The sequence below is a fragment of the Anoplolepis gracilipes genome, chromosome 9 (assembly GCF_047496725.1).
Source record: "Anoplolepis gracilipes chromosome 9, ASM4749672v1, whole genome shotgun sequence".
Taxonomy (NCBI): domain Eukaryota; kingdom Metazoa; phylum Arthropoda; class Insecta; order Hymenoptera; family Formicidae; genus Anoplolepis; species Anoplolepis gracilipes.
In genome coordinates this window covers 5,410,439-5,437,314 of record NC_132978.1, presented here as the reverse complement: position 1 = coordinate 5,437,314, position 26,876 = coordinate 5,410,439, and the positions used below count along the sequence as shown (strand labels likewise).

General features: G+C 29.9%; 4 protein-coding genes across 4 annotated transcripts; 2 read left to right on the top strand and 2 right to left on the bottom strand.

Moving 5' to 3' along the window:
• Positions 1 to 1,527: 1,527 nt before the first annotated feature.
• Positions 1,528 to 4,735, bottom strand: LOC140669478 (nucleolar GTP-binding protein 1-like). Its single transcript, XM_072899355.1, has 9 exons — positions 4,498 to 4,735; positions 4,118 to 4,392; positions 3,771 to 4,008; positions 3,448 to 3,690; positions 3,118 to 3,372; positions 2,757 to 3,041; positions 2,389 to 2,667; positions 2,074 to 2,217; positions 1,528 to 1,768 (listed from the first exon to the last, which is right to left on the bottom strand). Exons 1-9 carry the CDS (start codon positions 4,543 to 4,545, stop codon positions 1,613 to 1,615), a joined length of 1,923 nt encoding a protein of 640 aa, XP_072755456.1. The 5' UTR covers positions 4,546 to 4,735; the 3' UTR covers positions 1,528 to 1,612.
• A 3,315-nt stretch (positions 4,736 to 8,050) lies between these two features.
• Positions 8,051 to 11,262, top strand: LOC140669477 (nucleolar GTP-binding protein 1-like). The gene is given in 9 exon segments (XM_072899354.1): positions 8,051 to 8,291; positions 8,397 to 8,671; positions 8,783 to 9,041; positions 9,102 to 9,344; positions 9,420 to 9,674; positions 9,751 to 10,035; positions 10,125 to 10,403; positions 10,573 to 10,716; positions 11,022 to 11,262. Coding segments are annotated over 9 exon segments (1,944 nt in total). The 5' UTR covers positions 8,051 to 8,243; the 3' UTR covers positions 11,178 to 11,262.
• Positions 11,263 to 15,458: 4,196 nt separating this feature from the next.
• LOC140669634 (fidgetin-like protein 1) lies at positions 15,459 to 17,951 on the bottom strand. Its single transcript, XM_072899640.1, has 3 exons — positions 17,855 to 17,951; positions 17,569 to 17,748; positions 15,459 to 17,482 (listed from the first exon to the last, which is right to left on the bottom strand). Exons 1-3 carry the CDS (start codon positions 17,860 to 17,862, stop codon positions 15,697 to 15,699), a joined length of 1,974 nt encoding a protein of 657 aa, XP_072755741.1. The 5' UTR covers positions 17,863 to 17,951; the 3' UTR covers positions 15,459 to 15,696.
• Positions 17,952 to 18,108: 157 nt separating this feature from the next.
• On the top strand, positions 18,109 to 23,972 carry LOC140669554 (pre-mRNA-splicing factor syf1 homolog). The gene is made up of 15 exons (XM_072899524.1): positions 18,109 to 18,251; positions 18,348 to 18,496; positions 18,597 to 18,918; positions 19,143 to 19,442; positions 19,558 to 19,699; positions 19,806 to 19,957; positions 20,035 to 20,255; positions 20,383 to 20,545; positions 20,637 to 20,750; positions 20,949 to 21,111; positions 21,184 to 21,293; positions 21,487 to 21,690; positions 21,878 to 22,100; positions 22,172 to 22,318; positions 23,807 to 23,972. The coding sequence occupies exons 1-15, from the start codon at positions 18,201 to 18,203 to the stop codon at positions 23,881 to 23,883; spliced, it is 2,538 nt and encodes an 845-aa protein (XP_072755625.1). The 5' UTR covers positions 18,109 to 18,200; the 3' UTR covers positions 23,884 to 23,972.
• Positions 23,973 to 26,876: the final 2,904 nt, after the last annotated feature.

Here is a 26,876-nt window from a genome sequence, read left to right as displayed (position 1 = left end):
AGACCATAATAAATTGATACATATAAAATTATAACTCCATATTAGAAATTGCATCTGATGCATGTGCTTATTTCTATATCACATAAAGTAAATATAAATACTGCAATAATATCGAGTAAAATATAATATAAAATTTAATTTTATTCAATAATGTGTATATTTTTAGAGGAAAAAACATCTAGAATAAAAGAACAGTTTACCTATTTATAAAGTCAGTGATTTAATTCAAAGAACTGAAATTGCAAGATGCTTGCTTCATTATTTTCCTTTCTAATAATAATTCTTCTAATTTAATAAAAAATCTGAATTTAATAGTGAAATGTGTATTATGTAATAAATATAAATATTGTAAGAAATTCTACACACAATTCTCAATCACAAACTTTTACACTCGTATCGCAGCAAAGTTGTTAGCTGTTACTATATAGTGATTGTAAATCATTACAACTTCTTTTGTTTATAGAATTGTTTTGTATATTGTACAACCTGGCCTGAACCTTGAATATAAAAACAAAACACACACAGGAAAGAGAGATTTTCCAGACCGATAATCGTCTACGTCAATATAAATATAAAGCATAAAGCTCGTATCAGACTCATTGTCAGTCAGACAAAGGCTGAATTCAATTAACGCGTATTTGTTAAAAGCGTTTGATTAATCAGAATAAAAAATTTGTTTCTTTTGTCTATTTATCTATTTTCGCTACAAATTAATCTTATAACAATTTTGATCGAGACATTTACATTTATTCACAAATTAAAAAGAGAGTTTTTGTTTAATATTTTATTAATGTATAGTGTTTATCGAATACGAATTATTCGAAAAAATATTTCGATATATTTTGCAAGAATGAAATTGTTGCTCAACGACAAAAAAAAAACATATATTATTTAATCAGTTTTCAACAAAACGTGTTTATTTTTTTTTTTTTGCTTTATGTGTGCATTAATATTTAAATAAATTGTACAAAATTATATGTATAAATTAACGAAAACCATCAAAAGTCATTACTCTTCACAATTTCGCAATTTTTAATTTGATATCTTATTGCTAATTAAATTTTAAGTGTATGTATATATATTTTCTATATTCAGTTTATAGATTTTTTTATTTTTGAAATTAAAATTGTATAGCTATAAAATCAACTCTGTATTAAGTGTTACGATTTTATGAATGAAATCTATCATCAGTGTGGAGGATCTCGCCACGACAATAACAAAAGTTTCATCGAGTACGAGGCTGCTTATCCCATTTAAATTTGAAGATTCCTTTGTAATATATTGTGCATAAAAATATTCTTAGATTTATTTAGTCGTCATGATAATGACCGAGAAATAAAAAATGAGCAATTGCTTTTCTTTCTTAACAATTATGCTAATTTGTGTCTCATTCATAAATTATAATCACTTTACTTTTGATCATAAATTACAAATCAATCAACAATATTCAAATGTGCATTCCAAAAGGTGATACTTTCAATAACTATATCTTAATTAAAAACATTTACAAATGTTTCTTCTTCCACATATTTTTACAAATATTTTTATTTTATTGTATTTTGTATTTTTACATAATACAAAAGAAGAACTAACGCGTGAAATATATAAATAACTATCTTCTGTCCGTTTTGCCGATTCCCCTTTTACCGGTAAATAAGTGTTTCGGCATTTTATTGCCAATGAAACGATCAGCTTCGCCCTTGAGACCCTTCTTGGCTATCTTTTTCTTCAATGCTTTATGTGCTATATTCTTTAGTTTTGTCTGCATCTGCAACACGAATAAGTATAATGTATAAATTATATTTTTATTCGATGTATATAGAATTTATATGGATGGCAATATATAATCAACAACAATCTTTCATATAAATCAGAAAACAATTAAAATGAAAGACTGGACTCAAAAATAATAATTTCATTTTTTAAGAAAAATTGACTATCAATCAATCTATATATATGAGTTTTTTTAATAACTTTTTCATTTTAAAATTAATTTTCTGAAATTTTTAAGAATAGTAATAAGATTAATATATTGTGATTACAGAATCTTCAAATATCTCTTTTTTAACATACCACTACGTCTTTAACACCCATTTCATCTCGCGGAGGTCTTGACATACTACGTGCACGCGATTGTGACACAGATTCCAAACGCATGCGTTTCTTAGCAGGTTCTGAACGCGATCTGGATCTTTCTCTCGTTCGTTTAAAGTGTGCCTAAAAAGTTATAATAGTTTATAATCGACAATACTTAAATACATGCATAAAATAGTATTACTAACACTATAATAGTAATTAAGAGAGATAATACCACAACATATACTCGAAATAAAATTTTTTTGGAAATATTTAAATTATATATATATATATATAAATGTTAACATTTACATTTTCAGTATCTTCTACATCCACACCCAAATCTTCCATCTGTCCCTTCAACTTCGCGACCGATCGGTCACGAACCCTGGCCGCGGCTGTACGCGGCATAATTGGCTTGGTAGAAGCTTTCATTATTCGCGCCTCGTCCTTCATAATAATCTTCTTTTCTCGAATCTGTTTCGCCAGTTGCTTGATCTCGCGCATTGTCTCCGACAATTCGGGTACCTTGTAATCGTACATACCAGCTTCTTCTCTCAACTGTTCTTCTTTTTCTAATTGATTCAATTTCTGAAAAACGGAAAGAATGATACGTTTTATCACAGCAACTCAACTATATATAGTCTCGTATAACTTGGTAAAACAAAGTTTAAACTGACTTCGAATATATCCGGATCTATGTAATCTGCAATGTTATGACCTTCCCACATCTCTGGTATGATGTCGTACTTTTGATCTCCCTCAATATCGTAATTTTTCTTCAGATCAAGGACGTAATCGTCTCCCATCTCTTCTTCTATTTCCCTCTCCAGTTTGCGTTTTCTCTCAGTTTTCTCTGCAGCATGCTGCCTTTTCTTTAAAACACTCTCTGGTATGCACGTGACGCGATTAGGATCTATTCTTTTCGGCTGAGCAATATGTAATCGATTGAGAAGCCCTTCAACCTATTAATTATCATAAATTATTGTTACAATTGTGTATCAAAGTTTTCTAGAAAAAAAATTTTTTAAGACAAATTACCTTTTTAGTTTTAATCTTTTGATCGACTCTGAAAGCTAACAATCGTTCACAAGCCTCCAATTTTACTTCCATCACACCGAAATCGGTGACGGTGCTCATTTCTATCATGGGTACGTTTGCATCATTCTCAAATGGTTTTAGAACAGCTCTCTTTTCCGGGGGTAATTCATTTAAACGTATAATATCTGTTTTGTTCATCACTATTATTAGAGGCTTATTCGTAAATAAAGGCTTTATGGATTCAAACAATTTTACCTATATATGGACAAAACAGTTCTTATAATATTATATTAAAATATTATGACTATCTCTTTGTGCTCTTCAACTCACTTGTTCTTCTAAAGTATGACCACATTGCTCAGACAAGTCGAAGAAATAAAGCACAGCAGCTCGTAAATGAGCAAGAGCAGTCACTGCTTGCATTTCTATTACATTTCTCTCTTCCAGTGGATGATCTAATATTCCAGGTGTATCTATTACTTGCCACGTCAAGTATTTATAATCAGTATGTCCTACATATAAGGATTTTGTAGTAAACGCGTATGGTTGAACCTCTACATCCGCTCGAGTAATCTGTAGTTTAAATTACATAAAATTAATCACATTAAATACTGCTAATATAATATATGCAACAGTCATTATATATTACTTACTTTATTGATAAAGCTGCTTTTGCCAACATTTGGGAAACCACATATAATTATTGTGCGCGTATAAGGATCTATACTTGGTAATCTAGCTAAATGTTGGCGAACTTGCTCAAGATATGTTAAATTAGCCGCTTGTCTTTTCATAATAGTGGCCATTCGACCCAAGGCAGCTTTCTTTAACTGTTTGCACCGATATAATGAATCTCCATACTTTAATAAACGAACATAATCTTTTGCCACACTGTAATCATAAAGTAAATTTTGTAATTTTATCGCATATATATATATATATATATATATATATATATATATATATATATATGTGTAGATATACATAAACATTTTTTTACTTGTCAATTAGATGCCTGGCTGTATTTATCTGTCCAAGAGCTAACTTATAATGATCCTTGTCATATAAAACATTCATTAAATCAGCATAGAAGGGATGAACATCATCCAACTTTGGAAATTCTTGTATTATTTGGGATAATTTATCGTGAAAGTTCTGCTGAGTAAATTTGACTTTTCGTGTATAAAATGCGCGTATTCTTGTGATTTTATATTGCTTGTGGACAACTGTCGGTGTCTTGCGTTGTGTTTTCGATAAAATTATATCAATAAAGTCCTGTGTAAAATTACAAAATGTAATTATTTAGTTCAATGTGTTTTAAGAAACTACGAGAAATTAAACGCAAAATATATCAATTATAATCTAGAATATAAAATCAACCTTCGCAGGTGGAACAACCGCAATTTTCTTGAAATTATATAAAGCCATTTTAAAAATTTTTAATTTATTATCTTTGTATTAGAGAAAAGCACTTCTCTTTTTTTCTTTAATATTTGTCTGAAAACATAAAGAATATATACGCTTTACTCTTATCTTCTTTTACTAAAGCATCACGAAATATGAATAAGAAACAAGCACGTGTTTTAGAGTTTCACTCAGTTTCACCAGTTTAAGGTTATATAAAAAAATGTTACACATTACCCACATTACATAAAGGTAGATTTTCACGAGCCGCTGAAATCGCTCGTTCATATTGTTTAGGGTACGTTTCCGTTTTTTGCGTTCAGCAGAACAAACCGCGTCGTAGCAATAGAACGTGATTAGCTATTACTTTCAGAACCAACAAATCAACGTCGAGTGTTGACAAAACGACGACTCAGCAGTAGAGATCCTCTAATAAGAGTCTCGCCATATGATATCCTCGCAAATGATATCAGTTTTGATTGGTCCTCTATAGTTAAACAATTCCCGCTCATATTTGAATCATATTAACGTTACTATTAACATAAACATTATATTTCAGTAATATAAATAAAAAATAAATGTTTTAGAACTAAATATTATAATCTTTTTATGTTAAACACATCAAAATAATATATATAATAAAAAACTGTTTATATTTAATTTTTAGTAATTAAATTTAATCCTTATTAATTGCATAAAAATTAACAAAATAAAATAAAAATAAAAAAAAATAAACATATAAAACTGTAAGGCATAAGCCTTACCTTCCGCCGCCATTGGCATTCCCCTAGTTTCCTCCCTAGCATTAAGGCTATATCGAGATGGCATTTGAGTCGACAATGCAGATGACGTGCAGCCTGTGATTGGCTGAGAGAGAGCAAGTAATCGAGGCGCGAGAGTTATTGTTTGTCTCGCGAGCGTGACTGGTTTGAACCAGTCAGTCTTTGTCCTGACTCGTAAAGTAACGGTTCGATATACTGTGCGGTTAATAATTATTGAGTATAATAAGCCGTAGAGTTCTTCCGCGGTTGTTCGTGATTGTAATACGAAATACAGTGTGGAACACGTACAAATAATTTCTTTATTTCACCAGTGTGACCACGATTTCTCTTAAGCCCTCTCTTCCTAAATTCTCCGCGGTTTCTTCCTAGCCCGCTCGACTACCCTTACAAAACATGAAATAATAAATTGCTTTATTTTCATGAGAAAACAAACTGTTATCACAAGCATTATAAAAATCTAAAATATATAATATTTGTGTATCTCATGAGAAAACATAAACTACTATCACAAACATTATGGCCTTGTTTACACCGACATACTTTGATACGCGTACTAAATACTACTGGCCAATCATAGCCATTCCATTCTTTAGAAGACTGGCCATGATTGGCTAGTACAGTACTTAGTACGGGTATCAACTGCTCGGTGTAAACTAAGCTTATAACATCAGCGGTCAGCGCATTAAAAGAGGTTAGGGTTAGGGTTAGGTTAGGTAAGAGAGAGAAGGATAGTGAATATATATCTTTCTCTCTCGCAGAATTTTGCCCAGATTGCCAGCTCCGTACAGTTAGCCGAACCACTTTGATTTTTTTATAATTAAAATTAACTAATCGTTTGGTCATCGTTTGGTGATGATTGGTCATCCAATTAAAACGTTTGGTCATTCATCGTTTTTTTTTTAATTAAATAATTAAAATTTCGAAGTTAAATTAGCCGAACATTTTTATTTTTCGTCCAATCGAGTTAAATAAGAGCTTATTCGATACAGAATCGTTAAGTGGTCACGAATAAATTCTTTACAACGTTTGGTGATTCATAGTTTATCCGATAAATGAAAAGAATTATGTGCGGTAAAATTCCAAATTCTTTTAAGGCTGATTCACACTTTGGCAGAAAAACAGGTAAATGTGAAGATAAGCGGTCCTCCTCACCGATCTTATTGAAAATTTTTTTAGTAATAGATTTTGGCTCAAAATGAACGAATTTGACTTGTTTAACTCGATTGGACGAAAAATAAAAATGTTCGGCTAATTTAACTTCGAAATTTTAATTATTTAATTAAAAAAAAAACGATGAATGACCAAACGTTTTAATTGGATGACCAATCATCACCAAACGATGACCAAACGATTAGTTAATTTTAATTATAAAAAAATCAAAGTGGTTCGGCTAACTGTACGGAGCTGGCAATCTGGGCAAAATTCTGCGAGAGAGAAAGATATATATTCACTATCCTTCTCTCTCTTACCTAACCTAACCCTAACCCTAACCTCTTTTAATGCGCTGACCGCTGATGTTATAAGCTTAGTTTACACCGAGCAGTTGATACCCGTACTAAGTACTGTACTAGCCAATCATGGCCAGTCTTCTAAAGAATGGAATGGCTATGATTGGCCAGTAGTATTTAGTACGCGTATCAAAGTATGTCGGTGTAAACAAGGCCATAATGTTTGTGATAGTAGTTTATGTTTTCTCATGAGATACACAAATATTATATATTTTAGATTTTTATAATGCTTGTGATAACAGTTTGTTTTCTCATGAAAATAAAGCAATTTATTATTTCATGTTTTGTAAGGGTAGTCGAGCGGGCTAGGAAGAAACCGCGGAGAATTTAGGAAGAGAGGGCTTAAGAGAAATCGTGGTCACACTGGTGAAATAAAGAAATTATTTGTACGTGTTCCACACTGTATTTCGTATTACAATCACGAACAACCGCGGAAGAACTCTACGGCTTATTATACTCAATAATTATTAACCGCACAGTATATCGAACCGTTACTTTACGAGTCAGGACAAAGACTGACTGGTTCAAACCAGTCACGCTCGCGAGACAAACAATAACTCTCGCGCCTCGATTACTTGCTCTCTCTCAGCCAATCACAGGCTGCACGTCATCTGCATTGTCGACTCAAATGCCATCTCGATATAGCCTTAATGCTAGGGAGGAAACTAGGGGAATGCCAATGGCGGCGGAAGGTAAGGCTTATGCCTTACAGTTTTATATGTTTATTTTTTTTTATTTTTATTTTATTTTGTTAATTTTTATGCAATTAATAAGGATTAAATTTAATTACTAAAAATTAAATATAAACAGTTTTTTATTATATATATTATTTTGATGTGTTTAACATAAAAAGATTATAATATTTAGTTCTAAAACATTTATTTTTTATTTATATTACTGAAATATAATGTTTATGTTAATAGTAACGTTAATATGATTCAAATATGAGCGGGAATTGTTTAACTATAGAGGACCAATCAAAACTGATATCATTTGCGAGGATATCATATGGCGAGACTCTTATTAGAGGATCTCTACTGCTGAGTCGTCGTTTTGTCAACACTCGACGTTGATTTGTTGGTTCTGAAAGTAATAGCTAATCACGTTCTATTGCTACGACGCGGTTTGTTCTGCTGAACGCAAAAAACGGAAACGTACCCTAAACAATATGAACGAGCGATTTCAGCGGCTTGTGAAAATCTACCTTTATGTAATGTGGGTAATGTGTAACATTTTTTTATATAACCTTAAACTGGTGAAACTGAGTGAAACTCTAAAACACGTGCTTGTTTCTTATTCATATTTCGTGATGCTTTAGTAAAAGAAGATAAGAGTAAAGCGTATATATTCTTTATGTTTTCAGACAAATATTAAAGAAAAAAAGAGAAGTGCTTTTCTCTAATACAAAGATAATAAATTAAAAATTTTTAAAATGGCTTTATATAATTTCAAGAAAATTGCGGTTGTTCCACCTGCGAAGGTTGATTTTATATTCTAGATTATAATTGATATATTTTGCGTTTAATTTCTCGTAGTTTCTTAAAACACATTGAACTAAATAATTACATTTTGTAATTTTACACAGGACTTTATTGATATAATTTTATCGAAAACACAACGCAAGACACCGACAGTTGTCCACAAGCAATATAAAATCACAAGAATACGCGCATTTTATACACGAAAAGTCAAATTTACTCAGCAGAACTTTCACGATAAATTATCCCAAATAATACAAGAATTTCCAAAGTTGGATGATGTTCATCCCTTCTATGCTGATTTAATGAATGTTTTATATGACAAGGATCATTATAAGTTAGCTCTTGGACAGATAAATACAGCCAGGCATCTAATTGACAAGTAAAAAAATGTTTATGTATATCTACACATATATATATATATATATATATATATATATATATATATATATATATATGCGATAAAATTACAAAATTTACTTTATGATTACAGTGTGGCAAAAGATTATGTTCGTTTATTAAAGTATGGAGATTCATTATATCGGTGCAAACAGTTAAAGAAAGCTGCCTTGGGTCGAATGGCCACTATTATGAAAAGACAAGCGGCTAATTTAACATATCTTGAGCAAGTTCGCCAACATTTAGCTAGATTACCAAGTATAGATCCTTATACGCGCACAATAATTATATGTGGTTTCCCAAATGTTGGCAAAAGCAGCTTTATCAATAAAAGTAAGTAATATATAATGACTGTTGCATATATTATATTAGCAGTATTTAATGTGATTAATTTTATGTAATTTAAACTACAGATTACTCGAGCGGATGTAGAGGTTCAACCATACGCGTTTACTACAAAATCCTTATATGTAGGACATACTGATTATAAATACTTGACGTGGCAAGTAATAGATACACCTGGAATATTAGATCATCCACTGGAAGAGAGAAATGTAATAGAAATGCAAGCAGTGACTGCTCTTGCTCATTTACGAGCTGCTGTGCTTTATTTCTTCGACTTGTCTGAGCAATGTGGTCATACTTTAGAAGAACAAGTGAGTTGAAGAGCACAAAGAGATAGTCATAATATTTTAATATAATATTATAAGAACTGTTTTGTCCATATATAGGTAAAATTGTTTGAATCCATAAAGCCTTTATTTACGAATAAGCCTCTAATAATAGTGATGAACAAAACAGATATTATACGTTTAAATGAATTACCCCCGGAAAAGAGAGCTGTTCTAAAACCATTTGAGAATGATGCAAACGTACCCATGATAGAAATGAGCACCGTCACCGATTTCGGTGTGATGGAAGTAAAATTGGAGGCTTGTGAACGATTGTTAGCTTTCAGAGTCGATCAAAAGATTAAAACTAAAAAGGTAATTTGTCTTAAAAAATTTTTTTTCTAGAAAACTTTGATACACAATTGTAACAATAATTTATGATAATTAATAGGTTGAAGGGCTTCTCAATCGATTACATATTGCTCAGCCGAAAAGAATAGATCCTAATCGCGTCACGTGCATACCAGAGAGTGTTTTAAAGAAAAGGCAGCATGCTGCAGAGAAAACTGAGAGAAAACGCAAACTGGAGAGGGAAATAGAAGAAGAGATGGGAGACGATTACGTCCTTGATCTGAAGAAAAATTACGATATTGAGGGAGATCAAAAGTACGACATCATACCAGAGATGTGGGAAGGTCATAACATTGCAGATTACATAGATCCGGATATATTCGAAGTCAGTTTAAACTTTGTTTTACCAAGTTATACGAGACTATATATAGTTGAGTTGCTGTGATAAAACGTATCATTCTTTCCGTTTTTCAGAAATTGAATCAATTAGAAAAAGAAGAACAGTTGAGAGAAGAAGCTGGTATGTACGATTACAAGGTACCCGAATTGTCGGAGACAATGCGCGAGATCAAGCAACTGGCGAAACAGATTCGAGAAAAGAAGATTATTATGAAGGACGAGGCGCGAATAATGAAAGCTTCTACCAAGCCAATTATGCCGCGTACAGCCGCGGCCAGGGTTCGTGACCGATCGGTCGCGAAGTTGAAGGGACAGATGGAAGATTTGGGTGTGGATGTAGAAGATACTGAAAATGTAAATGTTAACATTTATATATATATATATAATTTAAATATTTCCAAAAAAATTTTATTTCGAGTATATGTTGTGGTATTATCTCTCTTAATTACTATTATAGTGTTAGTAATACTATTTTATGCATGTATTTAAGTATTGTCGATTATAAACTATTATAACTTTTTAGGCACACTTTAAACGAACGAGAGAAAGATCCAGATCGCGTTCAGAACCTGCTAAGAAACGCATGCGTTTGGAATCTGTGTCACAATCGCGTGCACGTAGTATGTCAAGACCTCCGCGAGATGAAATGGGTGTTAAAGACGTAGTGGTATGTTAAAAAAGAGATATTTGAAGATTCTGTAATCACAATATATTAATCTTATTACTATTCTTAAAAATTTCAGAAAATTAATTTTAAAATGAAAAAGTTATTAAAAAAACTCATATATATAGATTGATTGATAGTCAATTTTTCTTAAAAAATGAAATTATTATTTTTGAGTCCAGTCTTTCATTTTAATTGTTTTCTGATTTATATGAAAGATTGTTGTTGATTATATATTGCCATCCATATAAATTCTATATACATCGAATAAAAATATAATTTATACATTATACTTATTCGTGTTGCAGATGCAGACAAAACTAAAGAATATAGCACATAAAGCATTGAAGAAAAAGATAGCCAAGAAGGGTCTCAAGGGCGAAGCTGATCGTTTCATTGGCAATAAAATGCCGAAACACTTATTTACCGGTAAAAGGGGAATCGGCAAAACGGACAGAAGATAGTTATTTATATATTTCACGCGTTAGTTCTTCTTTTGTATTATGTAAAAATACAAAATACAATAAAATAAAAATATTTGTAAAAATATGTGGAAGAAGAAACATTTGTAAATGTTTTTAATTAAGATATAGTTATTGAAAGTATCACCTTTTGGAATGCACATTTGAATATTGTTGATTGATTTGTAATTTATGATCAAAAGTAAAGTGATTATAATTTATGAATGAGACACAAATTAGCATAATTGTTAAGAAAGAAAAGCAATTGCTCATTTTTTATTTCTCGGTCATTATCATGACGACTAAATAAATCTAAGAATATTTTTATGCACAATATATTACAAAGGAATCTTCAAATTTAAATGGGATAAGCAGCCTCGTACTCGATGAAACTTTTGTTATTGTCGTGGCGAGATCCTCCACACTGATGATAGATTTCATTCATAAAATCGTAACACTTAATACAGAGTTGATTTTATAGCTATACAATTTTAATTTCAAAAATAAAAAAATCTATAAACTGAATATAGAAAATATATATACATACACTTAAAATTTAATTAGCAATAAGATATCAAATTAAAAATTGCGAAATTGTGAAGAGTAATGACTTTTGATGGTTTTCGTTAATTTATACATATAATTTTGTACAATTTATTTAAATATTAATGCACACATAAAGCAAAAAAAAAAAAAAATAAACACGTTTTGTTGAAAACTGATTAAATAATATATGTTTTTTTTTTGTCGTTGAGCAACAATTTCATTCTTGCAAAATATATCGAAATATTTTTTCGAATAATTCGTATTCGATAAACACTATACATTAATAAAATATTAAACAAAAACTCTCTTTTTAATTTGTGAATAAATGTAAATGTCTCGATCAAAATTGTTATAAGATTAATTTGTAGCGAAAATAGATAAATAGACAAAAGAAACAAATTTTTTATTCTGATTAATCAAACGCTTTTAACAAATACGCGTTAATTGAATTCAGCCTTTGTCTGACTGACAATGAGTCTGATACGAGCTTTATGCTTTATATTTATATTGACGTAGACGATTATCGGTCTGGAAAATCTCTCTTTCCTGTGTGTGTTTTGTTTTTATATTCAAGGTTCAGGCCAGGTTGTACAATATACAAAACAATTCTATAAACAAAAGAAGTTGTAATGATTTACAATCACTATATAGTAACAGCTAACAACTTTGCTGCGATACGAGTGTAAAAGTTTGTGATTGAGAATTGTGTGTAGAATTTCTTACAATATTTATATTTATTACATAATACACATTTCACTATTAAATTCAGATTTTTTATTAAATTAGAAGAATTATTATTAGAAAGGAAAATAATGAAGCAAGCATCTTGCAATTTCAGTTCTTTGAATTAAATCACTGACTTTATAAATAGGTAAACTGTTCTTTTATTCTAGATGTTTTTTCCTCTAAAAATATACACATTATTGAATAAAATTAAATTTTATATTATATTTTACTCGATATTATTGCAGTATTTATATTTACTTTATGTGATATAGAAATAAGCACATGCATCAGATGCAATTTCTAATATGGAGTTATAATTTTATATGTATCAATTTATTATGGTCTAATTATTTGTTTTATTGGTCCATTGTTTGATCGAAAGAGAGTATAGAGTAAAAGCTTCATTAGGCAATATAATTTGTGACAAAACAATTTTACTTATAATTTTATGCATTATATATTATAATATATAATAAGTGTATATTTTTCCCTTCTGATAGATATTTTGACTTATATTTATTTTATATACGAGTATATTTTATTTTATATACATGTATATTTAAATATTTTCTACATTATGCGACACATATAATTTATACATAGCATTATTCTGTTTGAATTTTGTTGTAAATTATAGATTGTCTAAAAAGTATTTAAAATTTCTTAAATTTTGAAAATACAAAATTTAATATCTTTTTTCATTTATATTTTTGAGTGATAATTATTGTTTAATTAATTATTTTTATGTAGAATTATATATGGAATAATGAAATAGGTAACTATACGTAATGATAGTTGTTTTCTTAATTTTAAGATATAATAATATATTATTGTATGTGATCTGTAAATTAAACTAATATTGAAAAATATTCCTCGCTTTTCTTATTTTAAAAAATAATTTTTGTTAAAAATATTTTTGTAAATTAATCTCATTTTTCAAAGTTTTTAGAGTGAAAATCAAATTTTTTTAACTATTAACTTAGCACAATAATTGTTTATATCCAAACAATTTTTTATTGTTGTGAATAAAAAAAATCATATACCTTGTGGATTAAATAATGATTGTACTGTACAGTTTTAGAGGAGTTATTATCTTTTGTACAAATGATTAATTGATATAAAATTATAAAATTACTAGAAAAAATTAATGAATAAATATCAATAGTCTAAAAAGGCTATTTAATATTACTTGCATATTATTCATTATACTTATAAAAAAAAGTTACAAAATTATAAAATGCTTTTTAAGATATAATATTTGATGTTTATAAGAATATATCACTGAATATCAATTATATTTGCAGGCAGGGTTGATGACAAAGATGTCTTCTATAAATGAAGAGGCCACTTACTATTGTAGAACACAATTAAAACAAGACAAATTCTATTATATATGGAGTATTGCTGATTTTTTGAAAATGTATAAACTTAATACTTTATGTTCTAGCAACATAAAAAATTTTCATCTTGAAATGATTCCTGATAAGAAAGCTCATCGGTGTAATTTTTATTTGGTGGAAAATATGCAAAACACAAGCACAAAGGACAATTGTTTGAGAAATATTTCTTATTCTGTTTCTTTAAAGACTAAGAAAGAAGAAATTGCTTCTGTATTACGACTAACACATTTAGATTTAAAAAATAATTCGAATTCTCATCTATTGTATCAACTAATTCCTTCACGTTCTTCCCTTTATAAGTATTTATCACATAACGATACACTTACAATACACTTTGAATTCAATGTAGTTGTACAAATATATAACAGTAGTATAACCGTTTCGGGACATGCTACAACAAAAAATACAGATATTTTTAATGACGATACAGATAAAGAGATACTGATGGTTCGTAAGGAGAAATCTGACTTGTCTGTTACATTTATAGTAGACAATAAACGTCTTGAAGCAAATAAGAGTTTACTATGTTCAAAAAGTAAAGTCTTCGAGGCTATGTTTAACAATGGTCTAATAGAAAGTGTAAAGAATGAAGTAATAATAACTGATATAAATTATGATATTCTAAAGACATTATTAGATTTTGTACGAACTGGTGATGTATTTACACTAGGCACAAAGAAAAATGCATTGTATGAGCTTTTTATAGCAACTGATAAATATGATATACAAAATCTTAAATTAAAATGTGAAAACGACTTAATTATAAATACAACAGTAAGCAACGTTGTAGAACATTTAAAGATGGCATGTTTATATAATGGAGAAATGTTAGAGAAGTATGCCAAAAGTTTTATCAATTTATATTTAAAAGATATTGAGAATACTCCAGAATTTATAACTTTAATAGAAATGTATCCTGAGCTATTAACTCAGATTAAAGAGATGCCGATTGTATTAACAAAATTATAATTTAAAACGTCATATACATGGAGTTGAATTAGATTATACAATTTCTAGTACTAATAATTTATGGAAAGTTCACATTTGTGTTATTCACAGAATAAAGTTTTTAATTTAAAATGCGATATACATATCTGATATTAATTGAAAACCGTTTTTAGTTTTGTACGTTTTAGAAAAATAAGCAAAAATTAGAAAGAGAAATACAGTAAAAAATATTTAATTTATACACATTATGTACATGCGTAATTTATTTTATATTATAATCGCAATCTTTTACTATCATGTCGTGATAGAGCATTGATCTTTTATAAATATTAATAACTTTTGTTTAAATAAAATTATTAATACCAACTTTGGAAAAATATAGCAATAATATAATATTTATTTTATATATATAACAGCAATCTTTGTTATTATTTTACAGTAAAAGTTTGTATATCTCTTAAATGAAAGTTAATAATTTTTGTTCTAAAAATTATTATCTACAAAATAGACATTTTATTTGTTCAGTTCATGTAACGTATATTTAAAAAATATATTAAATATACATTCTTAGTATATAATTAATCTAGACTATTATTGTTCCAAGTTATAGGTGATTTGTTCTGGTGAAATTTTCTGGTTTTAAAGAAAAGAATATGCAAATTTATACGTATATGTATTGGTAATATTACTGCAATAAATACATGTCATATTTTACTATAAACAAAGAATCAAGTTTTTAATCAATCTTGATAATGAATTAATGACAAAACTCGTATATAAAATTTTTAAGCTACATATATTACAAAAATTTGATATTATGTAAAATATTTAAAAAAAAATTTAAATATAAGAGAATTTTTTTCAACAATCAGCACATTATAAATACTTATTTATTGATTGTATCATTTTTTATTAGAGTTTTGCGCATTACCAGAGCCATAAGTACGATCCCATTCAATATAAATGTTCAAATCAGACTGAGACACGCTCGGGCGCACGTTAATCAGTGCTTGTTCGAAATCATAACTCGTTATATGCCTCACTTCTTCCATTTTGATATCTCCCAACTGATGGAAAGGGATACTTCGAATCGGCTCCATACTCGCTTCCATGCATAAATTCTTCATGTCGGCGCCGGAATATCCTGCCGATTTTTCTGCAATTCTCATAATATCAGCTTCATCGAGATTATGGCGTACTGATCTCAATAAATTATTAATTATTTGTTTGCGTGCTTCGAGCTCTGGCAGAGGAACGTACAGCCTCTTGACAAGACGCCGTCTCGCTGCCTCGTCTAATTCTTGAGGCCGATTAGTTGCACCGACAATCAGAATACGATCATCTTCCGAAGTCGTCGCGCCGTCCAACTGTACAAGAAACTCTGTCTTCAGTCTCCTAGAAGATTCGTGCTCTGTTTCCGAACGTTGCGTTAATAGCGAGTCGATCTCATCGATGAAGACAACAGACGGCTGATGAACCCTGGCCACCGCAAATAGCGCGCGAACCATTTTTTCACCATTGCCAATCCATTTAGAGGTCAAGGAGCTCGCTGAAATCGAGAAGAACGTGGACTTGCTCTGTGAAGCAATGCATTTACCGATGAGAGTCTTTCCCGTTCCAGGTGGACCAAAGAATAAAATCCCTTTGGGCGGACGACGAAGACCGGTAAAGATATCTGGTCTCAACATAGGAAATACTACCACCTCTTTAACAGTCTTCTTGATGTACTCGAGACCTGCAATATCGTCCCACGTTATCGTCTTATCCGACTCCATGATTTCGTTTTTAATTAACTCGATCATCTCTGGATCGATATTTCTTAGTCTCTCATCCTCCACTTCTTCTGTATTTGTTTTGTTTTGTAATGGATTATTACTCTGTATTGACTTTTCCTTATCTCGTTTAAATGGACAGACGAACTGAGAATTGGCCGTTGAACGACCACCTAGAGTTTTTTTTGGTGCCGATTTGTTTCTCTTCATTTCTTGAATATATAATTCGTCTTTAGCGCTTCTAAAAGAATCGAGTGCGCTGTTTTCTGTTTTTGTCTCTTCATTGCTAGACTGTGGAGAAGCAGCTCGTTTTAATTTTGGTGCATGTGGATTTGTCCGTCCGTACAACCCGTCAATTGTATCATTTGTATTATTATTACTTATTGTAGGTCTTTTTTGTACAAATTTATCTAAATTCTGATAAGAAGAATGCCTATTTGATTGTAATTTTAATGCATTTTGTTTGATATAACTTATCTGTTTACTAGAATTGTCATTTCCATGGATATTTGTAAAACATGTAGATATATTTTGTTCACTATTATCAGGCTTCAACAAAAATTCTTTATTTAAGTTTTGATTAGAAGATACTTGTATTTGTGAAGAGATTTTTCTTTCTTGCACATCTTTGCTTCTCTTTGAATTATTTACTATTTTTTCTATGTCCCTATCATTACAAGATCTTCCTTTGCAAGCTAAAGTATTAATTTTTTGACAAACCAAAGGTTTTATAAGATTCAAAGTAGCAGCTTCATCCTTTAATTCTGATTTCCATTTCAATGGATCATTTTTTACATCTTGCAATTGAGATTTTATCTGTTTGTAATAATTGTTTATTCTATTTGTATCTGTCATTAAAGTATGATAATCTTCAAGATCTCTTCGTAAAAGTACTGCTGCTGTATCCTCTGAATCACTGTAATGTGTAATATTTTAAAAATAAATAAAATGTTTGATACAGTAAATCTTAGACATGTGACAGAAAACTATAATTCAACTTACAATAACTTTGCTGTTATATTTTTCATAGCAAGAGATCTGCGTTCAATATCTATGGCATCAATATCTTTATCTTGCTTTGAAAATTGCAGCATATGATAGGCGGTTAGAATGTTATTCTTTTCCTTCTTCGAGTTTTGTGGAACATGTATGTTTGCATTATTAGAGGACATGTCTGGCTCTCTACAATAAAAATTCATTAAATTTTTAATTAAAAATATATTTAACATAATGTATCTTAGGATAGCTTAGACAGTATTGTTACTCAAATTTTATATCTATACTTAACGAATTCATTTAACACTATATTAATATTATAATTGAATATCTCTTTGTGTACATTTGACAACCGGTAACCGGTAATAATTATTACTTGTTATTGCATATAATAATGAATATTTAGAGAGCACACTCACCTCACAAGCAGTATTGCGCGAATTCGAGAGAAATTTCATGCGCATGCGTGCAACACAAATATTGTCACGCAATTGGTTGTTGAGTCTAGAGAATTTTTAACCTAACTTAACGTCTCAAAAATTTTTTTATTTAAGCTAATCATGTGACATTATGCTTATGTGTATTTCATGCCGGAAAGCTCTCAGAATTTACGATATTTGTGAAAACGTAAAGAAAGAATGGAATTTGTTTCAGAAGATACACATAATGAAGAAAATCTATATGCCTTTGTAAGTACATTTATAATTTATAAAAATATTTTATAATTACATAAAATATTACGCGTACATATATGTGTGTATAACCTTAAAAATTTTATTAAACAGAATGAGGAGGATTTACCATATGAGGAAGAAATTTTACGAAATCCATATTCAGTCAAACATTGGCAACGCTACATCGATCATCTAAAAAATTCAAAGAGTAAAAATTTAAACGTGGTGTATGAACGAGCATTGAAAGAACTTCCAGGCAGGTAAAAGCACTTTTTATATCTTTTGTGGTATATAACTGCTTGTACATTTACTTTATCTACTATTTTAAATATTATTTATTATATTTATCATTTATTACAGTTATAAGCTGTGGTACAATTATCTTCGACAACGTGTGAACCAGTTAAAAGATCGATGTATAACAGATCCATTGTACGAAGATGTTAATAATGCATTTGAACGTGCTTTGGTATTTATGCATAAAATGCCACGCATATGGATGGACTATTGTACACTAATGACTGAACAATGTTATATAACACGAACACGTCAGGTATTTGATCGTTCTCTTAGAGCACTTCCCATCACACAGCATCATCGTATATGGCCATTATATATTAATTTCTTAAAGAAACATAATGTTTATGAGACTGCTGTCAGGGTCTTTAGAAGATATTTAAAGGTAATAACACTAATATTTAATAATATTAATATTTGTAACAATTTATAGTATTATTACTTAATACTTTAATATTCTTCAAATTTTTGACTAGTATAAGATTAGATTTCAAAATTTGAGAGAACTATTTGTTTTTTGCAAAATTATTTGTTTTATTATGCATATATTTTATTTATTTTATATAAATGCATATACATATATATTTATATTTGTGTGTGTATGTATAGTTGGCACCAGAAGATACGGAAGAATATATAGAATATCTAATATCAGTTGGTAAACTTGATGAGGCTGCTGTAAAACTTGCACAGATTGTAAATCAAGATGATTTTGTATCAAAACATGGAAAATCTAATCATCAATTATGGAATGAATTATGTGATTTAATATCAAAAAATCCTGCTAAAATAAAGTCTCTGAATGTAGATGCTATTATTAGAGGTGGTTTAAGACGTTATACAGACCAATTGGGACCTTTATGGAATTCACTAGCAGATTACTATGTTCGAAGTGGTCTCTTTGAAAGGGTATATCAATTTTAAATATATATATATAATTAACATTATTTATTACAAGTATATTATTTATTATAAAATATTGTATTCTATACATTATCTATTAAAATGAATATATTTTATGTAGGCAAGAGATATTTATGAAGAAGCTATACAGACTGTTACTACCGTCAGAGATTTTACTCAAGTTTTTGATGCTTATGCACAATTTGAGGAACTTAGTCTTAAAAAACTTATAGAAGAAGCAGCAAAAAATTCCACTGAAGAAGGTAAATAATGTGTATATTATAATTCAGTTTGTTAATATAACTTACAATATATATATTTACATATTTATTAAAAATTTGATTATTAACTACATTTTTCTTGCATTAGATGATATAAAATTAGAATTGAGACTGGCTCGATTAGAACATCTTATGGAAAGAAGATTATTGTTACTTAATTCTGTATTACTACGACAAAATCCACATAATGTAGCAGAATGGCACAAAAGAATTAAGCTTTATGAAGGGCAACCACATGAGGTAAAAGAACGTTACGTAAAATTTATAGATAAATCTTTATTTATTAATATTATTATAACTGGTTTATACTTTTGTAGATAATTAATACATACACAGAAGCAGTGCAGACAGTGCAACCACAATTAGCAGTTGGTAAATTACATACATTGTGGGTTGCATTTGGCAAATTTTATGAGGAAAATGGACAAATTGAAGATGCTAGAGTGGTATTTGAAAAGGCGACTCATGTTCCATATACGAAAGTAGATGATCTTGCTTCAGTGTGGTGTGAATGGGCAGAAATAGAAATTAAACATGGGTAAGTTCGGTTTATTCGTTTAAATATTTATTTTGTAACCTTTGTATACAAATAGCGAAAAATTGCTGTTAAATTAGGCAAAGAATAATTGAATTTAAATAAACATTTTCTATGCATTGTTATACAGAAATTGTAAAGAAGCTTTAAAACTCATGCATCGTGCTACTACAATGCCAGCTAGAAAAGTGGCGTATCATGATGAAACAGAAACAGTGCAAATGAGACTATACAAATCTTTGAAAGTATGGTCTATGTATGCAGATTTAGAAGAAAGTTTTGGAACATTTAAAGTATGTATATATTATTACACATATGCAGTATATCATAGTTTTTTATTACATTGCTGATATATTTTTCATTTTACATATGTTCATTATACAGACTTGTAAAGCGGTATATGATAAAATAATCGACTTGAAAATTGCGACGCCTCAAATTATCATTAATTATGGACTATTTCTAGAAGAAAACAACTACTTTGAAGAAGCATTTAGAGTATGTTAAATATTTTTTAGCAATTACACACGTACACTGCTCAACAATAATTCGTTCCGTTTCTATAGTGAGTTTTACTTAGGATATATTACATATCCCATATTTATCTTGGTAGAAGAACGGAACGAATTATTATTGTCGGATAGTATGCATCTAGTAAAATCTAATAACATTTTAAAAAATTATTTTTATTTTTAGGCATATGAAAAAGGTATTGCATTGTTTAAATGGCCTAATGTCTATGACATTTGGAATACATATCTCACAAAATTTTTGACTCGTTATGGTGGTACGAAATTAGAACGTACCAGGGATTTGTTTGAGCAATGTTTAGAACATTGTCCACCAAAATACGCCAAAGGTATATAATTTGTTTTTTATCTTAATCAATATATTATATAAAAAGAGAATAATTAATTTTTGTTTGTTACAGCCTTATATTTATTATATGCAAAATTAGAAGAAGAACATGGTTTAGCAAGACATGCTATGTCTGTATATGAACGAGCGACAAATGCTGTTCTCCCGGAAGAGAGATTTGATGTAATATCATTATATATATGCTAACAAGTTATGCATAATTTTAAAACATTTTTTTTTTTTTTTTTGTAAAAGGAAGTGTACTGCTGTATACTTAAATATTTTGCATCTTTTTATTAATTTTATATATGTATATTAATTTCAAACTTAGAAAATTAGAAATTAAAAACTTAGAAATTAATTTCTCAATTTGCAGATGTTCAACATATATATAAAGAAAGCTGCAGATATATATGGAGTGCCGAAAACTCGACAGATATATGAAAAGGCTATAGAAGTCTTAAATGATGAGAATACTAGAGAAATGTGTTTACGATTCGCAGAAATGGAAACCAAATTAGGAGAAGTAGACAGAGCGAGAGCGATATACGGACATTGTAGTCAAATATGTGATCCAAGGGTATGATATGAAAAATATTTATAGTATATTGTCACAAAAAACCAGCATTACATATATAATGTATTTATTTTAATTTAACAAGCGATTGAAATTACTAATTATTTAGAAATTTAAACTGGAACTTTCTTTTTGCAACATGACAACTTTGATAAAGCAAATTTTTGAAACATTTTAAAATACTATATAGGTCACTTCAAAGTTCTGGCAAGTTTGGAAAGAATTTGAAGTTAGGCATGGAAATGAGGATACAATGCGTGAAATGCTACGAATTAAGCGTAGTGTGCAAGCTATGTATAATACTCAAGTAAACATGATGTCTGCACAAATGTTGAATAATGCATCTAATCAAATATTAGATGTTCCAATGGATGCTATGCGTTTATTAGATAGTAAAATTACATCAAGTACAGGTAATTAGAGATTAATACTTATTTTCTTTATTTTTTAACAAAATATATCTTAACAAATTTTAAATTTACAGACAATGCTGCTGATATCAAAGGAGGTATTAAATTTGTACGTGGTGGAACAGAAAAAGATGGTAAAGAATCTCATGTGAATAATCCAGATGAGATTGATATCGATATAGATGAAAATGAAAACGAAGATGATGAAGAAATAGAAGAAGGTAAATTGACATTTACAAGTAGCTTAAAATTAAAATGTTATATATATATATATATATATATATATATATATATATATATATATGTATATATATATGTATATGTATATATGTGTATATATATACATATATATATGTATATATAAATGTATATATACATATATATAGACTTTTTCCTTTCTGTTTTGTTTGTCAACATTAGTCAGATATACAGGGTGATTCAGACCACCTGTGTCAGCTGAGTATCTCGAAAACCGAAAACGGCAGACAAAAATGTTTCCTACAAAAGTTGAAAGGGTTTCAAGTAACGCATTACATAGTAATATTAGTACGACCTTGAACAGCGTTGTCAAGGTCACGTGAAGGTCACCTTCAATTTTTTAAATGGAACCTACTGTTTTTCATTACATATTCTTGTAGTTTACCTCAAAAGCTTATCCCAAAACACTAAATAAAATATTTTTTCATTAAACATTTTTCGAGTTATAAGGCTTCAAAATTGCAATATTTTGACATAAAATACAAGATATCTCGTAAAATATTCATTTTTCGATTATCTTACCCTAATACTTTTATGCACAGAATAATGAGACAAATCAATTGCCGTAATTGAAACACAAAATTATGTTAAAGTAAAAATGTGTAACTGCCAGTTGCAAATTCAGATTTTTTCTTAAAGATAATTATGTGTTTTCTTAATGCCAATTGATTCGTCCCATTATTCTATGCATAAAAGTATTAAGATAAGTTAATCGAAAAATGAATATTTTATGAGATATCTTGTATTTTACGTCAAAATACTGCAACTTTGAATCCTTAACTAACTCGAAAGTATTTAATGAAAAAATATTTTATTGTAGCGTTTTGGAAAGCTTTTAAGGTAAGCTATAAGAATATGTAAGAAAAAATAGTAGGTTCCATTTAAGAAATTGAAGGTGACCTTCACGTGACCTTGACAACGCTATTCAAGGTCGTACTAATATTATTATGTAATGCGTTACTTGAAACCCTACAACTTTTGTAGGAAATATTTTTGACTGCCGTTCTCGGTTTTCGAGACATTCGAAACTTGCACGAGTGGTCTGAATCACCCTGTATACAAGACTGAGTTTTCATCGTATTAAATTTTTATGATATTTTTCATAAATGTATCAGGAAAATTTATCATTTGCAAATATTTTTTTCAAATATTTGTCTTAAATACTTTTATAATTAAAATTATTTTTTTATTATATTTAAAAGTTTAAATTTAAATAATTGAAGAGAATGAGATTGTTATCTTTTAAAGTTTAATTATACTTACTTTAATGATTTTGAAGAGCTGTTACGTCGACAATTTTTGTTAAGAAACAAATCAATTCTGAACTTTTAAACGTAAATCTGTCATCGAAATTTCATATGATGAAAATAAATGATTTTATATATTATACATATACGCGTGTACAGATACACACGCTAAATCACTTTTTAATAATGTTTATTTATTTTCAGACGTACCAATTGAAAAACGAATTATACCATCACAAGTATTTGGTAGTTTAAAAACAGTTGAAGATGAAAATGATTAAAATTTTAATAAACATGATAATTGGAAAACTATAAAATAAACTAGATAATAATTACATAATTTTTTTATATAAAATGTATTATTTTTTGATCATTAAATATAAAGATTTAATGTAGAGTTTTATATATGCAACTTGCTTTATTTGCCAAATGAATGTCTTCAGAATTTAAAAATAATAAAATATAAACATATATATATATATATATATATAAGAAATAATATGTGTATATAGTAAAATTTATTATAAATATATAATAAATTATATATTATTGTAGTATAGAATGTGTGATTTATATAATATTAAAATATTTGTAATTCTAGATTTTTATAATAAATTTTTTGTCTTGCTATATCTCATGATTTTTTTTATAAATATTTTTAAAGCCAAATTTTTTTATAAATTTGATTTATATAAATTAATTTTGTTGGCTACAAAAGAATAAAAAATTCTCATTGAAATCTAATTGTTTTAAGGAAATTACAATCATCAGAAAAAGAACATTAGTATAATATAATGTAAATGTAGATAATATTGTCGATTTTTTTACGATAATATTTTTAACATTTACATTTTTATTCTGATTTTATTTTTTCTTCTAAATTTCTTAATACGAGAGAGAAGTCAGAAGAGATATGCCGTTTTTCATACGATGGTTTTACAGTATAGTAGCGATAAATGGATCCATTTTAGAGTCGGTGGAACTACATAACTAGATCTACTTTTTATGGTAAAACAACCGATTAGTTCGTGCTAGATCCATAATCATAATTGTAGATTCGAAAAGTATGGAAAAATACAGATTTATTTTCATATTATAAATATATTTCATTACATTATTTTAGCTGCGCGTAATTTTTTTTTCATTTTTATACATATTATGGCTAATAATATAGGTACTATTGTAGAAATTATTAAAATTGTGTATATATATATATATATATATATATATATATATATATATATATATTTTACAAAATTATTGGAATTATATTATGCATAAAGAATATTATTATATATACGCGCACATAAAGAATATTATTTTCGTAAAAAGTAGACAAAAGGAGAAAGAAAAATAAATGATAATTGTTAAATGTGTGTGTGTGTGTGTGTGTGTGTGTGTGTGTGCGTGCGTGCGTGCGTGCGTGCGTGCGTGCGTGCGTGCGTGCGTGCGTGCGTGCGTGCGTGCGTGCGTGCGTGCGTGCGTGCGTGCGTGCGTGCGTGCGTGCGTGCGTGCGTGCGTGCGTGCGTGCGTGCGTGCGTGCGTGCGTGCGTGCGTGCGTGCGTGCGTGCGTGCGTGCGTGCGTGCGTGCGTGCGTGCGTGCGTGCGTGCGTGCGTGCGTGCGTGCGTGCGTGCGTGCGTGCGTGCGTGCGTGCGTGCGTGCGTGCGTGCGTGCGTGCGTGCGTGCGTGCGTGCGTGCGTGCGTGCGTGCGTGCGTGCGTGCGTGCGTGCGTGCGTGCGTGCGTGCGTGCGTGCGTGCGTGCGTGCGTGCGTGCGTGCGTGCGTGCGTGCGTGCGTGCGTGCGTGCGTGCGTGCGTGCGTGCGTGCGTGCGTGCGTGCGTGCGTGCGTGCGTGCGTGCGTGCGTGCGTGCGTGCGTGCGTGCGTGCGTGCGTGCGTGCGTGCGTGCGTGCGTGCGTGCGTGCGTGCGTGCGTGCGTGCGTGCGTGCGTGCGTGCGTGCGTGCGTGCGTGCGTGCGTGCGTGCGTGCGTGCGTGCGTGCGTGCGTGCGTGCGTGCGTGCGTGCGTGCGTGCGTGCGTGCGTGCGTGCGTGCGTGCGTGCGTGCGTGCGTGCGTGCGTGCGTGCGTGCGTGCGTGCGTGCGTGCGTGCGTGCGTGCGTGCGTGCGTGCGTGCGTGCGTGCGTGCGTGCGTGCGTGCGTGTGTATTTGTTTGAGAGTATAAAATTTATGCAGATAATGAAATTTATTTTTTTTAATATTTTTAAATGTATCACACACACACATACATATATTATTAAATATATTTTATAAATGCAATGTTACATATACATATTTCATAGAAGAGATATTTAAAAGTTATTATATATACAATGGATCTCACCACAATATTTAAGAAAAGAAAAGCAAAATGGAAATAATTACTTGTGCAAATATAAGTGGAAACAAAATAGAACAAAATTTTTTCATAAAATTAAAAATAAGTTTTTAAGAAAAATCGATTCTGAAGATCCGCACGCGTGAGATTGAGTACGTGTACACTTGATTAACTAGAGATAATGACTCAATAGATCTCCCTGTATATACAAAAAAATAAAAATCCGAAACATATTATTAATATTATATAGTTTACGCTTCTTTCAATCATTGAGTAAGATTTTGCAACAAAGAGGAGATTTCAAAACAGGATAAAATAAATTTTGTAATCCTTAAAATAGTCGCGTTATCGTCTCATTCAATATGGAGGTTTACTGATCCAATGATTAGATCAAGATTCCTATGCCAAAAGTGTGGCAATGTTATATTTTAACTTTTAACCGAACCAATTAAATAAAAGAATTCTATTTTTCACAAATAATCATTAACACTATTGACATAATTTTTATTACAATGTAAGTTCATTATAATGAATATAAGAAGAGGAAATAGAATCATTGTGCAATTAATACACAGCAAGTTATAAGATTACTTTGATTAAAGTACTTTGCTTACGCATTATATTTCATAATCGCGTTAAATATGTCGAATGTATTGCATCATATTAGTTAAGAAATTTTACGCATTTTAGAATCACTTTATATACATATAAATTTTAATACGTCAAGTTTTATCACGTAGTATCACGCTGTTACGTCTTGTAGACTTCACGATTCTTTCTTTTCGAAGGGAATGCATAAACATTTAAAGATAGTGATTCTGAGAACGCTCTACGGCGAAATATTAAGCCGTGAGAGCTGTCACTTTAGCCACACTCCACGAATCTTACGTTACGTGGACAATAAAATTTTAACAAACCTCCGTAAGGCGAGACCAACTCTAA

Coding starts and splice junctions, on each gene's coding strand:
- LOC140669478 (XM_072899355.1), bottom strand. CDS start 4,545: ATGGCTTTATATAATTTCAAGAAAATTGCGGTTGTTCCACCTGCGAAG. Junction 4,009..4,117: donor GCCAGGCATCTAATTGACAA/GTAAAAAAATGT, acceptor TTATGATTACAG/TGTGGCAAAAGATTATGTTC. Junction 2,218..2,388: donor ATGTAGAAGATACTGAAAAT/GTAAATGTTAAC, acceptor ATAACTTTTTAG/GCACACTTTAAACGAACGAG.
- LOC140669634 (XM_072899640.1), bottom strand. Junction 17,483..17,568: donor AATATAACAGCAAAGTTATT/GTAAGTTGAATT, acceptor TACACATTACAG/TGATTCAGAGGATACAGCAG.
- LOC140669554 (XM_072899524.1), top strand. CDS start 18,201: ATGGAATTTGTTTCAGAAGATACACATAATGAAGAAAATCTATATGCC. Junction 19,700..19,805: donor AAAAAATTCCACTGAAGAAG/GTAAATAATGTG, acceptor TTCTTGCATTAG/ATGATATAAAATTAGAATTG. Junction 22,319..23,806: donor TGATGAAGAAATAGAAGAAG/GTAAATTGACAT, acceptor ATTTATTTTCAG/ACGTACCAATTGAAAAACGA.